The sequence below is a fragment of the Mus caroli genome, unplaced genomic scaffold, assembly GCF_978045245.1.
Source record: "Mus caroli unplaced genomic scaffold, Mus_caroli_1 scaffold_7, whole genome shotgun sequence".
NCBI classification, from domain to species: Eukaryota; Metazoa; Chordata; class Mammalia; order Rodentia; family Muridae; genus Mus; species Mus caroli.
Genome location: NW_028227262.1, coordinates 15,537,902 through 15,554,221, shown reverse-complemented (window position 1 = coordinate 15,554,221; position 16,320 = coordinate 15,537,902). Strand labels below are relative to the sequence as shown.

At 44.6% G+C, this 16,320-nt stretch overlaps 1 protein-coding gene across 5 annotated transcripts in view; it reads left to right on the top strand.

Moving 5' to 3' along the window:
- Etv6 (ETS variant transcription factor 6) overlaps positions 1 to 16,320 on the top strand; it is a 230,045-nt gene that overhangs the window by 88,536 nt on the left and 125,189 nt on the right. For 2 of the 5 annotated variants that reach the window (XM_021164908.3, XM_029478404.2), the window contains one exon: positions 11,711 to 11,840. In XM_021164908.3, the coding sequence (XP_021020567.1) occupies positions 11,711 to 11,840 (130 nt within the window). Of the gene's footprint in view, positions 1 to 10,587; positions 10,814 to 11,707; positions 11,841 to 16,320 lie in introns of those variants that run through there. The other 3 variants (XM_021164907.3, XM_021164909.2, XM_029478405.2) reach the window with 2 other exon arrangements.

The window sequence follows — 16,320 nt, the reverse complement described above, 5'->3', positions numbered from 1 at the left end:
GAAATGCTTCAGTGCTTCAGAGCACAAACTGGTTTTTCAGAGGACCTCGATTCTTCTCCTGGTACTTACAGTGAACTCTTCTAAGGCACATGCAATTCAAACTCTGGGCTTTCTAATGTCCTTTCCTGGCCTCCACAGGCACCTGCACTCACCTATACACATCCCCTACCCCCAACACACAGAGAGACAGACACATAATGCACAGAAACACATGCATGCACACATGCACGCACGCACATTCACACACACAATTTAAAATAAAACATAAATCTTAAAAAAAAAAACAAAAAACAAAAAACAAAGTCAGCTCCCTGGAGTGAGGGGCGTTTCCTCTGATTCCTTATCATCGGCTGATGCTTCAGTGTGCAGGATTGTGGGCCTCATCACCAGTCACAGGGTTACTGTGGTTGGAAATATATCTCAGAGTCACCCCAGATAGAGTACCAGCAGAGACTGACTAAGGAAATAGTTTCACCAAAGGCTAGTCTGTCCAACCATTGAGTTTACTAGTGTCGCTTACAGATGACCGAGAGGTGACTTAGAGAAGTGTAGGCGACTCGAAGGTGATAAGCGTACCCCAACACCGGTGACAACTCATAAAAACTGCTTTTCTGGAACTCCTGTAACTTGTAGTCAGTCAGCTGTCATCTGCACCCCTGTCCCCCATCCCTCCACCCCTAGCAATTGCTAATGGCAGTTTAGCTTCTGAGTGTGGGCTCGAGTGCCTTGCTGAGTTTCAGGAGCCGCTAGAGCCCCGTGCGTCTCATGCACCTCCTTCCTGCTTACAGGAGGCCTTGTTTGAATTCCAAGGAGTTGGCCACCCAGCACATGGGCACAACTATCTAAGCCCTGACCGCCATTTGGAATTATTCCCTCCCTAATGCTCTGACCCGTTAGTATAGTTCTTCATGTTGTGGTGACCTCCGCTGTACTTAATACAGTTCCCTTGTTGATACTTCGTTCACTGTAAATTTGCTACTGTTATGAATCATAATGTAAACACCTGTGTTTTCTGATGGTCTCGGGCGATCCCTGTAAAACGTTTGTTCAGATACCCAAAGGGGTCTCAACCCACAGTTAGAGAACTGCCACCAAGAGAAGGTTTCTGAGGCCTGAGTTGGTGGAAGAGAAGAAAGGGGTGTAATCTTCATCTTCGTCAGCTTCTCTGCTACCCCTACCATACTCCTGCCCCATATACCCAACGGGCAGAGAACAAGGGCTAACCCGAGGCTGAGCATGTTCCTTGGTGGCCTCTGGGGAAATCAGGGCCAGTGAGGAGAGATGAGGAACCACAGTGAACATACCTGGGTGGAGCAGCTTTTCATGTGCAGATCATTTGATGTCCTTCAGACGCCCTGTGTTACCTACCACTGGTCACCTGAGTTACGGGGAAAGGTAGGACAGTGGCAATAGGCTCAGGAGGGAGGACAATTGGCATACAGGACTAATGTGGCTTCGAACGTCTGTTAGGAAGCAGAATTGCTTACTGTGTGTCGTCACTGACTTTACTTCTTTCTGTCTTGATTTCAGGCGGTGATTCTCAGTCATAACTAAGCACATCAGAGTCACCCAGCAGGGTTAATATTAATGTCTGGCTCACATTCCCATGGGCTCTGATTTGCTCCAATACTGGGTTGTTCTGTTTGTTGGCTTGTTTGTTTGCTTTTTAACTTCCTCTGGGTAAAGCTGACCTGTTAGCCAAGATTCAGAATATCTGATCAAAAATGTGTGTTTCCTAAATTGTTAGCTGATCCTGAATTCCCAAGGGACATATGAATTCAAGCTTATTTTTCACACACCATTGAATACGAACATTTCTAATGAAGGCATGAAATCCGGTGTAAAGTGGATGATTGGTCTTTAGAAAACTATAAGAGTATGTTTATTTCCTTGTTATTTTAAGCTGCTAAAGAATCTGCTAACTAGTGCTATCATACACCATACTTGTATCTTTATATTTTATTTTCAGTTTAATTGCTTATTGTTGAGCATGGTAAAAATGCCAGTGTCTCCGTAGTAATAATAGTTTATCAGCAAGACCTCTTTCAATAAATAAATCGCCAGAAACCCAAACTCCCACCTCTTCAAATTGTGAATTTTGTGTCCAAGAGTCAAAAAAAAAACCAAAACAAAACCAAAAAACCAAAAAAAAATAAAAACCAAAAAATCCCCCAAAACAACCCTCTGTAAATGTTGATTTTGACAAGTGTACATAGAGAATGTTTTCTGAAAGTGGAAACACAGGATTGGGACATCCTTACATTCATGATTGCTTGTGAGGTGGTCGTGTTAAGGGGTGGGGGGATTCCAGTACAGTGACCCTTTAATACAGTTCCGCACGTTGTGACCTCAAACTGTAAAATTATTTTCATTGCTTCTTCATAACGGTAATTTTGCTACTGTTAAGAATAGTAATTCTTGGATAGTAATGTAAATATTTGGGGGATAGAAGTTTGCCAAAGGTGTCGAAAACCACAGGTTGAAAACCCTGTTATAGAGTATTTGTTTTGTTTTGCTTTGTTTTTTTTGAGGGGGGGCAGAATTCTGCCTCCTCAGTCAGTGATTTCACATCAAATACCAATACTTCCCTATTTGAAATACCAGGATGGGTTTCTTTTCTTCTTTTCTTTTTATTGGATATTTTATGTATTTACGTTTCTAATGTTATCCCCTTTCCCAGTTTCCCCTCCCCCTGCTTCTATGTGGATATCCCCCACCCACCCATCCACTCCCACCTCACCACCATGGCATTCCCCTACACTGAGGCTTTGAGCCTTCACAGGACCAAGGGCCTCTCCTCCTCCTCCCATTGATGATTGACAAGGCCATCCTCTGCTACATATGCGTCTGGAGCCATGGGTCCTTCCATGTGTACTCTTTGGTTGGCGGTTTAGTCTCTGGGAGCTCTGTGGGGGTATGGTTGGTTGGTATTGTTGTTATTCTAAAGTCAGCAGTACATGGAACTTTTATGTCCCTGTCATAAGCAGACCTTGTGTATGCCGAGAGCCTTGGCTTCAGAAACACTGTATAAGGCTCATCTCATTTCTTTTGAGGAGCATGATGTAGCAGTAATGGCTGGGTGTTACTAGCCTAGTGTCTCAGGAACACTGGGATGTGAACTCCATTTTTCTCTATTGCTTTTAAACAAATTGTTAATTGGTTGCATTGCAAGTTGTTTTGGTAGTAAACATCTTCTAGAGATGTAAATCTTTTCTGACTTAATTAGTACTCATTTCTCTAGATATAGTTTACGGGTTTTGTTGTTGTTCGTTTTGTCTTCTATTTAGTTTTATTTCTCGGCCTGAGCAGAGGCAGTGGAATCACCTGATAGGAGCAGAACAAGAGAGTTCTTCAGTTTGACCTTGATAGTACTTGTGGCCTGCTGGGATTAGGGAATCAGATAAGACCCCAGCTTCCATGGGGCTGCCTTTCTTGGGCCAGCACCAGAACACTATAAAATACAGGCCATCCATCCCTTGTGTAGCTGACCTGGGGAGTCGAACATAAACCTGTCAAAGATCTGCTGTCTGATTTCCAAAACTTTCTTACTAGCCATAAGTGGCCCACTTAAGCTATGGATGTGTTATAAGGAGACATTACAGGACTGAAAGCCCTTTGGATTTTTAAAGAGGTCTAAGCTGGTGCCCACCCTTACTCCCATCCCACCCCCACCTCTAACCTTCAGCCTTTGCTATTAATTTGCTGGCATTGTGAGTTTGACTTCCAAGATATAGGCCTTAAAGAAAGGAGAAAGAACAGGGCTGTGAATGGTATTGTGTAGCAGCAAAAAGGGATGGGAGGAGGAGGAAGAGGAGGAGGAAGAGGAGGAGGAAGAGGAGGAGGAGGAGAGAGTTTAGGAAGCCACACAAAGCAGGTACTGGGATTCAGAGTTGAATGGGTGCGTAAGCAGTCTGCATGAGCCTGACCTCGACTTTCCCTTGGGTTTTCAGTCCCATGAGTCCCAGGACAGCTCCCACACCAGGGTCCCTGTGAATGATGCACAGGGGCTATAGTGTGACTATGGCACATGCCGGAAGGTCTTTTCTCATTTGTAGGGAGAAATTGAGAAGGCTCTCTAATGGTGCCCCCGATACAAGTAAATAGCAACTCTCTCAGTTCATTACTTGTTAGCCCCAGGCAGGGACTGCGCAGATTGGCTAATTGTAATAGCCAAACCATTAAAGGGAATAGCATTAATGGAGGAGAAAGCCACTAATAAGGTAGCTGAACTTGGCTACAGCGTTGTACCCAGGGTACAGGCTGCTGCTAACTTAAGTACCTGTTTGTTCTGCATCTGGAAATAGCCAGGAAGAAAGAATTTAGTGACCCTCTTTTCAAATGGTGGATCCAAAGCTCAGGAGTATTTCTGGGAAACACAGACATTGAAACAGTTTTTTCCCAGAGGTAGCCCTTGAGGGTCTCTATATGTAAAAACACTCACCTTTCGTACCGTGAACAGTGCTGCTGGCCCACTTGGAGAGCTCAGACACTTCAAGGCGTTTTCCAGGAGCTGTGGCGAATACTGCCAGCTTCATCTGTCCTCAGCTTCAAGCTGTTGTAGCATCGTAGCTGGGACCAGGGTGCCGTCTAGGCCTGGGAGTGGCATGAATTTAATTTTCTTGTCCAGGTCTGAAGTTTGTAACCTTGCTTGCCTGTGCACGATTCTGGGGCCTAGCCAGATGAGCTAACCATCCGTGCATCCGAAGATCTGGGCCGGCTCCACAGGCCTCCCTGGAAACCACAACCTGGCATTACTAGCTAAAGAACCCCAGCTTCACTTGCTGCTTTCTCTTCGTGTCAGAAATATCCAAGAAATCCAGAAAAAGTTACAAAGAAGAAAAAAAGAATTCCGTGTTAAGCCACTCTCAGGAGTGGAAAGGATCTTAATTAAAATATTTAAAAATCAGAATAGTAAAGACATGGATGTAAGGTTTCAGCTGTTTGGTTTTGTTTTTCTGGGGTTGTTTTGTTTTGTTTTGTTTTGTTTTAACTTTGATACCGTGTTCCTAGACACACCGGGTTTCACAACTTAGAGTCTGATTGCTAGGTAAGTAGAAAAGATGTTTCGGTTGTGATGGGGCTGCTCTTGCCTACACTATTGTCATCAAGCTTTGACTTGCCAGAGAGTGTCAGATTGTATAAGCAGCATCTTGGAATTGTGAAGCATTTATGTGAGCCCCACCCCCCACCCCCCAGTATGGAAGCCTCTTTTAGAAAACCTCCCTGCCTCAGCCTCAGTCAGCTCTCAAGGGAATAATCCCACACTCGTGTAAGCTGGAGCTGTTGGCAGGGCTTCTCCCTGGGGAGTGCTCAGTCAGGTCTGTACTACAGGCTCCACCTCCTAAGTATACAGTTGCTGTTGATTTAGTTTAAGTATCTTTCCAAGGCTTGACCCCAGAGTGACACTATTGGGCCCTTTGAAGAGATGGGGCCCTATGAAGAGGGATCTCAGCAGTCATGAGTGTTGACTGTTCTTCTAGAGGACCTGGGTGTGATTCTCAGCACCCACATGGTGACTCAGAACCATCTATGACGCTAATTCCGTGAGATCTAACGCCCTCCAATGGCCTCTGTAGGCATCAGGAATGCACACGGAGCAGAACACTCTCATATAAAATAAAAATAGGGCTGGTGAGATGGCTCAGTGGGTAAGAGCACCCGACTGTTCTTCCGAAGGTCCAGAGTTCAAATCCCAGCAACCACATGGTGGCTCACAACCATCCGCAACGAGATCTGGCGCCCTCTTCTGGAATGTCTGAAGACAGCTACAGTGTACTTACATATAATAAATAAATCTTTAAAAAAAAAGAAAAGTAGTGACACTGTTTAAAAAAAAATAAAAATGAATGAATCTTTAAAAAAAAGAGAGAGAGAGGGGTTGGAGAGGGAGGGGGATGGGGAGGGGAGAGGGAGAGAGATTGAGATTAGAAGGGTGAGAGATCTTCAGACCATAGGGGACATGCCCTTGAACAGGATAGTAGAATAGACTGGTGCCTCCCTTTCTCTCTGTTTGCTTCCCTGTCTTCAGTAAAGTAAAGTGATTTACATTCTTCTGCCAACATGTGCTGCCTTGCCACAGACTCATAGCCACAAGGCCTGTTGATCACGTGCTGAACTCTTGAAACTGAGAGCCGGGGACAGACCTTTCCTTGTCCTAAGGACTTGTTGCAGAGGTGGAGTGTTGACTAATGTGCAGGGAATGCTCCACTCTTTCTTCTACTCACTCCTCTGATACTCGAAGGCGTCTTGGAGAATCTGTAACACGTAAAGGGCCAGAAGGCCACTGAGCACATAGAGCCTTGCTGACTTTAGGAGTGTCTGGCCCCAGGCCTTTGAAGGAGCCTTTCCTAGACACTGTCCACTGTGATTTCTGAAGGCATGCTTGCCTCCTTAGGACATAAGATTAAGATTCTTCCTGTCGTATTAAGTGAGTGTTGGCAGGGTCCCTTCCTGCTCCTCACTTTTAAAAATCTCGTCTACATATTTAGATTTGATGTTCTTGAAGAATTGGAAAGGATTGAGTAAGAGAAATGGTTTCTTGTTAGAGAAAACATTAGGGATAAAGAGTAAGATATTTTTACCCAACAGTAACCAAGATGAGATTTCTGTACAGTGTAAAGCAGTTAAACACACAGGCAATCTGTAGATGCTTCGCTGGTCCTACTGATTGTTGCAAAGTAAACACACACCCCTGTATGAATTCTAATGGTTGCCCCTCTAAAGAGGCCATATGGGGACACACTTCTCAGACATTATATACGCCCATTCTTCTAGCCAAACTTTGTTACTGTGTGCTCATGAGATGCATCGCAGTCCTAGGAAAGTGGGTCCCAGGCTTTGACAGTCCTGTCAGATGAGCCGCTGGTATGGTATGGGTTCCCTGAGAGCTGAGGACAGAGGCAAAAGGAGGAGCCATCCCAAGGGCACTGCAGTTCGTACAGTGGCGAGTTACCTCTTGGGATTCCGCTTAAGCTACAGAGCCATTGGTGACTGGCCAGTGGTTCTTGAATGCAGTTTCTTGATGTTCCTCTTTGTTAGAAGCAGTTCAGTGGAGTGGAGTTAGACCAGCCTGTACCCACATTACCAGCTCTGCTGTCTCCCAAGCTGGTGACAGAACAAGTTGATCAATTAAGCCTTACAGTCTTCAGATCAGGTTCCCTACTGTGGGTTGGCGATAAGGAGGCCTTCCTGGCAGTGTTCTTGAGGAGCGAGAACAACTCCACAAGAAGCACACAGCCTCCCTTAATGTTTTGTTTTGTTTTGTTTTGTTTTGTTTTTTGGATCTTTGAAGTATCTCTGTTTTCCAGCTGTATTTGTATTCTGACATGTATAAGTGTTCTTAGCTTTTATGGGTAGAATGATATGGCTGCTGTTGCTGATGGTTGTTTGCAGTGTTGAGGCTAGAACCCAGGACCTTGTCTCAGTGGTACTTTAGTCCAAGGCTCGATGGCAGGGCTTATTATCAATGTACCTTTCCCATTTCCTTTATAACACCAGTGCACGTAAGATAATAGGTATGGGTAAAGGAAGACGACCTAAGGTGATCTGATCTAACTCTGTCCATTGGACAAATACAGTGTGTTGTCTTCTGACTCTGAGCCACCTGCATTATCCATCATCAAAGACTTCCAGAGAAAACAGAAGAGCCTGGCTCCCCAGAAGAGCTCTGCCTATTGAGTGTGTGTGGTTTGTCCCTCCCTTGAGAAGGCTGCCTGGGCCATCAGGATGACTTGGGGAGGAAACTGCAGAAACCAAGAATGTGGTTCCCACCCTTGTTACTTTCCAGAGGGAACGCCCATTTGTCTTCCCCGAGATACTGATGTGCATCCTGCCAGTGAGTTTTAAAAACCAGATACCATTTGGGTTATAGAATGACTATCCGGATAGAAATTTCTCTTACGAAGAGCCTGGACACGTAGAAGCATTTGAGCTCTTGGATTTAGAAGTCTCTTAGACCCTTTCTGAGAGAACAAGAAATCACCATAACTCCTTCTGCATTTGCATTTCTGCCTTACTATTCCTGTATGTCTGGATACCTGTGATGATCTTCCTCAGCCCAGTCTTTCTCTCTAGGGACATATTGTTTCTTTTTAGGGACACTCCCAAAAATACAATTTTTGGTTGCATATGCATACTTTCTCAAGTTCTTTCTCAAGTTTACCTCACTGAATCTTGGGTTGGACAAAATAGTGAATGTACATTTTTTAAAGACAAGTGAAGAAATAGATGTTTGGGAGCATGTGAGTTTGGGTTTTTATTTGTGTCTGTAATGCCAGAGACCTAGAAAATGGTGCAGATATATTTTTCTCTCTCTCTCTCTCTCTCTCTCTCTCTCTCTCTCTCTCTCTCATAAAGGATAATGTATAGATGTGGTTTGTTAGTTTGTTAGCATGCTTATCAAACACATATTTAGTGAAAGCCAACACCACCAATCTTGGATCATTTTGCAGCCAGAATAGAATTTTAAGTCGTTGTTTGCTTCCATTTTCCTGCTGCTTTGATAAAACATCCTGGCAAAAAGCAACTTAACAAAGGATTATTTTGGTTGACAGTTCGGTGGGACAGTCCATCATGGCGGGGAGAGAGTGGTAGCAGGAGATTCAGACAGCTGCTTCCGTCACAGCCACGGTGCAGAAACAGAGCATCCTTGTGCTTAGCATGCTATCTGCTCTTTGTATAACCCAAGATTCCAACCAAGGGGATGGTGCCACCCATAGTGGGCTAGCCTTCCCACCTCAGCTATCCTCATCACAGGCATGCTTGCAGGCTCATCTCCCAGTTCTTTCTAGATCTCACTGAGTTGGCATTTGACATTAACCATCACATTGAGTATCCCTGCTTGTTTAGTAAGTCACAGTAGAGCTCGTCGGAAGAGGGATTCCTTCTGTGCAATCCGTTAAGGTTGGTTACAGGACAAGCGTTAGCTTTCCCTCAAGCTTTCTGAGATCTGGCAGCCTGATCTTTCTCTGCAGGTTTCACATCTTCTCTGGGTTGCAGTGTTCACTGTCGTGGGACGATGCCAACATGCAGCAGATGAGAGGCGCCTACGGTGGCATTCTTACCATAACCCCAGGAAGCAGTCACTGTTCAGTCCTGTGACACTCCTCAGGATTTTCCATGCAGGCTTCAGAAATCAAATTGGAGATAGAATCTTGGCATTTACAATGTTGTTCAGGCAGTGTCTAGAAAGAATTCCTCAATCAAGGATATCTAACTTATTTGAAACTACCCTCTAACCATCTTTCCATGAGAACACCAGCGTGATTTCTTCCTCCCTTGATTCACAACACGTGCTGCCTATATTTCCAGAAGGTATTTGATTAACAGTTGGCTCCAACCCAACCCTTCATTCTTTTTTAGGTCCTAGTGTAAGAATAAGTGTGTGAATGGGCCAGAGTGGTCCCCATAATTTACAGAAGCTCTCTATTGAATAATTCAGAAGAGGAAGATGCTCGTGGTATTAGTGGTTCTGAGCTTTTGACCTTTCTAGAATGGGCCTGGAAAGGAGTGGAGGGAAAGAATAAATGAGTGAGGCACTTTTACATGGAAGTTTCAGGTTCACAGGTTAAAAATAAGCGCAATCACATTGGTACCCTTCATTAGCCTTTCATGCTGTAGGCAGCATTGGCCAAGGGAGATGTAAATAATTTCAAATTCAGTAAGTTGTTCTTATGGGAACATACATTTTAAGAGGTTTATATAATGGTTAGGGAAATGTGCCTTTCATCCCTTGCCCTCAGCTGTTTCCAGCTTTCCTCTCCCTTTCTGAAACTTACCGTACCTTCTTCCCTCCTCGTGGATATTACAGTTGACCTCAGAAATTACAACACTTCCCCTTTGTCCAGCAACTCAGTGTGGTGGGTTGTGTCTGCACATTTGAGAGCAGTGTCTCTCCCCCGCCCAGCAGCTAACAATCACACACTCACCTCAGAGTGTGTTTAATCATGGCATTGACTTCCATCCATAGCTTATTCTTTATAATACTTCAATGCATTAGTATTGCAGTCTATACAATTTGTTTTAATTAGAGTCATGTTTATAAACCTTTTGGGGAAATTCCCTAGTGTTCACTGTATTAAAATACAGCTCCTTTGGATTTCATTTGGCTAACAGTTTTCTTTAGAGGTGAAGCAGCCAACAATTACAATGTTCGACACCTTTTCTTTTGATAGCGTCAAGCCAGAGGAGTGGCAGTAGTGTGGATAAAGAAACTGCTTGATTTGGAATGTTGGGTGTGAGTCTCCTATAGGCCCTCCTGTCTAGGTGTCTCTATCTGAGATAACTGTGTCTGGTTTTTCTAGTGCCTGGTAGCTGCTGATGGGCCAATATAGATATTAAGTGGGTGACTGTAGTAAGTCACGGTGGAAATCTTAGAGACAAAGCACATTAAGGGTAACGTGTGGAGCTCCCCAATTCATGTTCTGTCCTTGGAAAGAGCCCACTTGAGGGGTAGCAGTCTCCTGGGCTTTCTGCTAGATGCCAAGGCCAGGGATCCAGTAGGTGATCATTGCTCTCCACAGGTTGATCAAGGCCTGAGAAACACATCTAGCATTTCTCCCATGTGGTCAATGTAGCAACTCCTCTGTTGTGGATGGGTGTCTTCACAGACCCTTTCACAAAGGGCTTTCTGACCCTCTCACCTCATAGAATCCCAGTCTGGAGCCATCATCTGGAATGAGAGTCCAGGTGCCGCAGTCACTCTATCCTGCTGTAGCCACAGTGTAATAAAGGCACGCCTCAGCGATAATGGAGAGTCAGGACTCTGTGCACTGTGAAGGTGACTCCCAGCCAGACTCTGGTTGCTGAGCTGACGGTAGGTCTCCCACAATGCAAAGTAGAAACATCTCGGGTAGGAGACTGAAGTAACGTGGCCCCCTCTCTTACAGATAAGCTAAAGGTTCCTTCGAGCCCTTGCTTTGAGAAAGAAGTCATTATATTGTGAAACACCATCTCTTTTTTTTTCTCTCGCCCTCATACATTCCTTTTGAAGACCCCTTGCCTGCCCCAGGTTTCTTCATCAATAGTTTCACTTCTGTAAAAACCATAAGAAGATAAAGCTATTTCTGGAAACAGAGTTAACTGTTGATATCTAGATACGTGGTAAGACTCGGGCCTTGTCTGAGGTGTGTAGAGTGTTCATTAGATGACATCATGATGCCATGCTTGAAATGCTTTTAGCTTTCCTGGGACTGGGACCCCTCACCAGATGAAAGACGTGATTCTCATATATGCAGTTATTACTTGTGATAATTTATGCTCTTACTCCACATGCCTCCAAAGAAAACACCCGGAAGAGTAGCTTATCTGTATGTTAGAGTCGCTTAAGATATTTGATGCTAAGGAGGGGTGTTTGTTTATGTTGATGCTTTGTTAAATGTTTTATGTCATGATCATTGTGGTTGATATAGAGATCCAGTCTAGGTATCTGGTCTTGCCCTGGATTGAGAACTTGAGAGGCCTTGAGAACTTGGCTACTCTGATGCCAGTGGGCTGGCTACCAGTATCCCAGGATAACTATGTTTGTGACTCAACATGTTTGTAGATGTCAGGGCCATGTTGTGGGATCAGAAGGTTAGACACACCCGGAAGTGGGGAATCTCTGGACAGGCTGATGTCCCTGACACCTGCCCCTCCTGCCCTTTGCTAAGCCTTTCACACCTCCACTGTAACATTTCATGTCTTTTCTCCCTCCCCTTTTTCCTAACAGCAGGAACGGATTTCATACACACCCCCAGAGAGTCCAGTGGCAAGCCACCGTTCCTCGACTCCGCTTCATGTTCACACAGTGCCTCGAGCGCTCAGGATGGAGGAAGACTCGATCCCCCTGCCAACACACCTGCGTGAGTGTTTACCTTCGAGGAGATGGGAGTTGGGAAGGGGAAGGTCAGACAGAGTGCTGGCCCCTGAGGATCCCAGGGAGAGGCTCTGGGTCTGAGTTGGTGTTCATGGGATTTGACCAGCTGACCTGGGGTCTTTGGCTCTCACCCCTATAATGAATGGCTTTGGAAGGTTTGAGAGTCTTACCCCTTATTTCTCAATATTTTCATTTGTACTCTAACTGATAAGAACAAGGCAGGGATTAAACTCTAGAAATACCTCATATATAACAGAGTTAATGTAATCTAGGCCAGATGAGTTGTATTTTCCTTGAAGTTTTTATCGCTAAGTTCACACTTAGTCTGGCTTCATATTTTCTTTTTATCTAGTTGTGGGTTCAGACTCATTGCTTTAAGAGTTATTTTATTTGTGTGTGTGAAGGGGAGGGCTGTGTTTGGGTGTGTGCCAAGGTGCACGTATGGAGATTGGAGGGTTTTGTCAGCTCCTCCTCCAGTGGTACCCATCACAGGGATAAAATGTGACTGGAGCATCCAGAGAAAAGTAATCCCCTGGTCACTGGGATCCAAGAAAATGCCAGTTCCTCTGGCAGGAATATGGTTTGGAGGGCACATGTCCAGGTTCTAGGATGGCACTGGAGTGGCCTTAGGCCTTTCAAAAACGATTCCAAGTGACTCAAGATGTCGAATCGTTATGTTATGCTCGCTGTCCCTTGGCGTGACTGTGGTCCTCAGATTGTCCTGCTTTCTTTGTGTAGCCCTCCTCAGGAGATGCTTGCTGAAAGTGGGGAAACAATGGGACAGGGGATGCAGGCTCAGTAAATAAGGTGATCTTTGTGGGGCTGGGGGCGGGTCTCCAGCTGTGCTGTGGGTCATCCCTCCGCTTACCGTTAGGATGATTCTTCTGGGTCGTTGAGAGCACTGCAACCATCCCTTCCTCCGCCAGTGCTTTCAGAGTGACACCACACGTGACCCAGGCACCCCTGCTTCGCTTCCCCAGCAGGGAGAAAAAGGTGCAGGCAGGTTCATTGTAGCCTTCCACCCTCTGAAGCAGTCTTGAAGAAAAAAAAAGGATGTACTGTCATCCTTGGAAAGTGGAACTCTTGGAGTTCCAGTAGAGCAGACAGAACTGGAAATGACACAGCAGGCAGTAGCAATTTTGCCGCCAGACATTGTCCTGTGAGCGGTATATTTACTTTACGAATGATCACCTTGGGGTAGAACATACTCATGCCGTGCAGATAAAACCCCTGTACTAAGTCTTCTCAGTTACTCGAGTTGCCAATGCACCAGGTACCAAGATTCAGAAAGCAGAACTCTCTGCTTCTGTAGAGCATAAAAATTACAGTTTCCCCAGATAGGGGGGAAGTTTCCTTTATACTAATTTGATTCCTATTTTTTGCACTACTCTTCAAGAGTCCCCAAGTCCTGATAAGCCTCTGGGTACCTTTTAACATCCGTGCAGCTCCTGGCTGGAGAAATTTTGTAGACAAACAAGCTAGCAAGTCAGCAAACAGACTTAACTGGCAATTGGATCTTCATTCCGAGCTTGATGTACCATTCAGCTGTGAGTTGGTAATTTATTAGGTCTTTGTTTCATGTTTGTGTTTGGAAAAGAGAATTCTTAACAGTCCTTCTGATTTTAAAGATGAAAAGTCTCATCTCCGCCATCATTATCCCAATCTGGAACTGTGCTTTAGTTTCTCCTTGAGAAGGCAGCCACCTCTGTACTACTTCTCAGATGTATTAGCCTCTCTACTATGGAGAGAGACAGTCATCCTGTATATCATATGTGTGTGTGTATATATGCACATATATATACATATATATATGTGCATATATATACATACGTGTGTGATGTATATATATTTATATGTATATTTTTCATATATATATTTATATATGTGTGAAGGGACACATACACACACACTCACACAAAGTGGATTTATTGGAGTGATTTATAGGCTGCAGTCCAACTCATCCAGTAATGGCTAGCTGTGAATGCAAAGTCCAAGAGTCTAGAAGTTGCTCAGCCCCATAGGCTGGATGTCTCCGCTAATCTGAGCATGCTGGGATCTCAGTGCTCCGGGGAAGGAATGGATGTGCTGGCAAGAAGAGGGCAAGCAGGCGGAGAGCAAAAGCTTCCTTCTTCTATGTCTTTATATAGATTTCCAGCAGGAGGTATGGTTCATATTAAAGGTGTGTTTTCCCACCTCAAGATTTAGATTAAAGATCTGTGCCTTCCAGCTTTAAAACCATATCAAAGGTTATCTTCCTACCACAAAGGTCTGGGCTAGAAGTGGATTTACCCACTTCAAACCAAGCAGAAAATCTCACAGGTGTGCCTTCCATTTCTGGATTGTAGTTTTTTATAGCCAAGTTGACTATCACAAATGTCCTCACACCAGCATATCACTAACTACAGTACGCTATCATAATAGCTAGTAGTAAGCTGGGCATGGTGGCACATGCCTTTAATCCCAGTACTGAGAGGCGAAAGCAGGTGAATCTCTGTTACTTCAAGGTTTACCTAGTCTAGAAAGTGAGTTTCCAGATCATACAGAGACCCTGGCTCAAAAAAACTAACAAAATTAGTAATATCTAATTATTATTGTGGCACCATATGAAACCTTAACATATAAATTTTTATTTCAGACTCACATTAATATTGGTAAAGAAATTTTTCTCTTTACTTCCATATTATAGAATAAAGGCTTAACTCCATGTTATATATACAGGGTTGGAGATTTTTATTTTATTTTTGGGCAGTGCTAAGAGTCAAATGCATAACCTTTCATATACTAAGCAAGCACTGTACCACTTAGCCCAAGGCTTCAAGAATTTAAGTAATTTTACAATATTGGTCACAGAACTAGTAAGATGACAGGGTCAAGATTCAAATTCAGTCTCATCTAACCTCACAGCTTAGGTTCTTAATCTTTATGCTATGTGCAGCTGTGTGTTTAATCTGCTTATTTTACATGGATGAATTTAGTGTTGCTGCTAAGCCAGTTGTTTGATGTGGCTCCAGAACTGGTTTGTGGCTGGAACCTATTTTCCGAACTATTGTTCTGTTGCTGAAGAACTCATGTGAACAGATGGATGGATGGATGGATGGATGGATGGATGGATGGATGGATGGATGGATGGATGAATGGATGGATGGATGGATGGATGAATGGATAGATGGATGGTCACCAAGATAACTACCCACTGTGGAGCTGTAGCACATTACTGGTGACCTGTGGATAATCAGCAAATTATGGATTTTTGTCAGGGCAGTGATTTTTGCCTGAGTGTCTCAGCTTAAGTGATAACTCTCCGTGGTAGTCTGCAGGAGCCCTGTTGTGACATGGTCTCTTTCAACATCTGGAATGAATCCTCTAGACATAGAGGTTCCCAGGCTCTTGCTGTGTGCCCTCTGCTGGGGCTTTCCTGGCAGGCTAGCCCATCTTCCCTCCTCCCTCTTAGTCTAGGACTGCCTATTCTGAGGAATTCAGTGGTCACCAACTCTGAGGTTGGGCCATACACTCGAAGACACATCCCAGCTGAGTTTCCAAACTTAAAAGAATAAAATGAATACTCGGGCAAGGGAATTGGGTTGCTGCTGTTTTAATCCAGGATTCCAGACAATTCCCAGTAGAATGCGCATGGAAAGTCCGGGGAAGAGTCTGGGAGGCAGGACAGCAGCAGGACATTTATGGCATTACAAGGTTGAGCACATTCTCAGAGGCTTGTTTTAAAAGAAGAGCCAGCCTGGCTCCCACTCACTGATCTCCAGCTGTAGTTTCTCGATCTTACCTTTCTTTTCTTCTGACATCCTTAAATGAAGATAAGATTTGGAAATCGGGGGAGGGCAGGAGTCTAATAGCCGAGATTCTCACACAGTCTTACCACTGTGTTAGACAAACACAAGTCTACTAAAGACCCCCACCTGGCAAATTAGCAGAGAGGTAAAACGAGAGGCTTTGCAGACGTTGATAAAGGGGAAGTGATAAATGAAACAAGTGTTAAGTAACGATCATGAGGTGCAAAAAGGACATACAGGATAATACAGGCCCAGGTGCAAGGGCCCCTATCACTTTGGTCCTCGGTGCCCAGAACTGCAGATGATGCTGTTCAGTAGTCCTACTGACCTCCCTGTTCATGGGAGGACGGATACGTTATGGAAAGGATAGGAAGGGCATGTTTCTCCTCTCTTCTCCTTCTTCCCTCTTCTGCAAAGCATGCTGAATCGTTTATAAGCCTAAGGGTAGAAGGGCTGAGGTATAGTCACAGCAGTCCGTGAAGAACAAAGGCTCCCTTCTTTATACTGAACATCAGTCTCTGTGCCCCTGTGAGAACACCTCAGCACCCCAGGGGTTCAGGTTTGGGCTCACTGGTGATCCCCACCATTGCATGGAAAGAAGAAGTCTTTTCCCTATGCTCTTGGGGACTGGGGGACAGTATTGGGACTCACAAGTAAGGCCTCACAGGGTGCTACCAC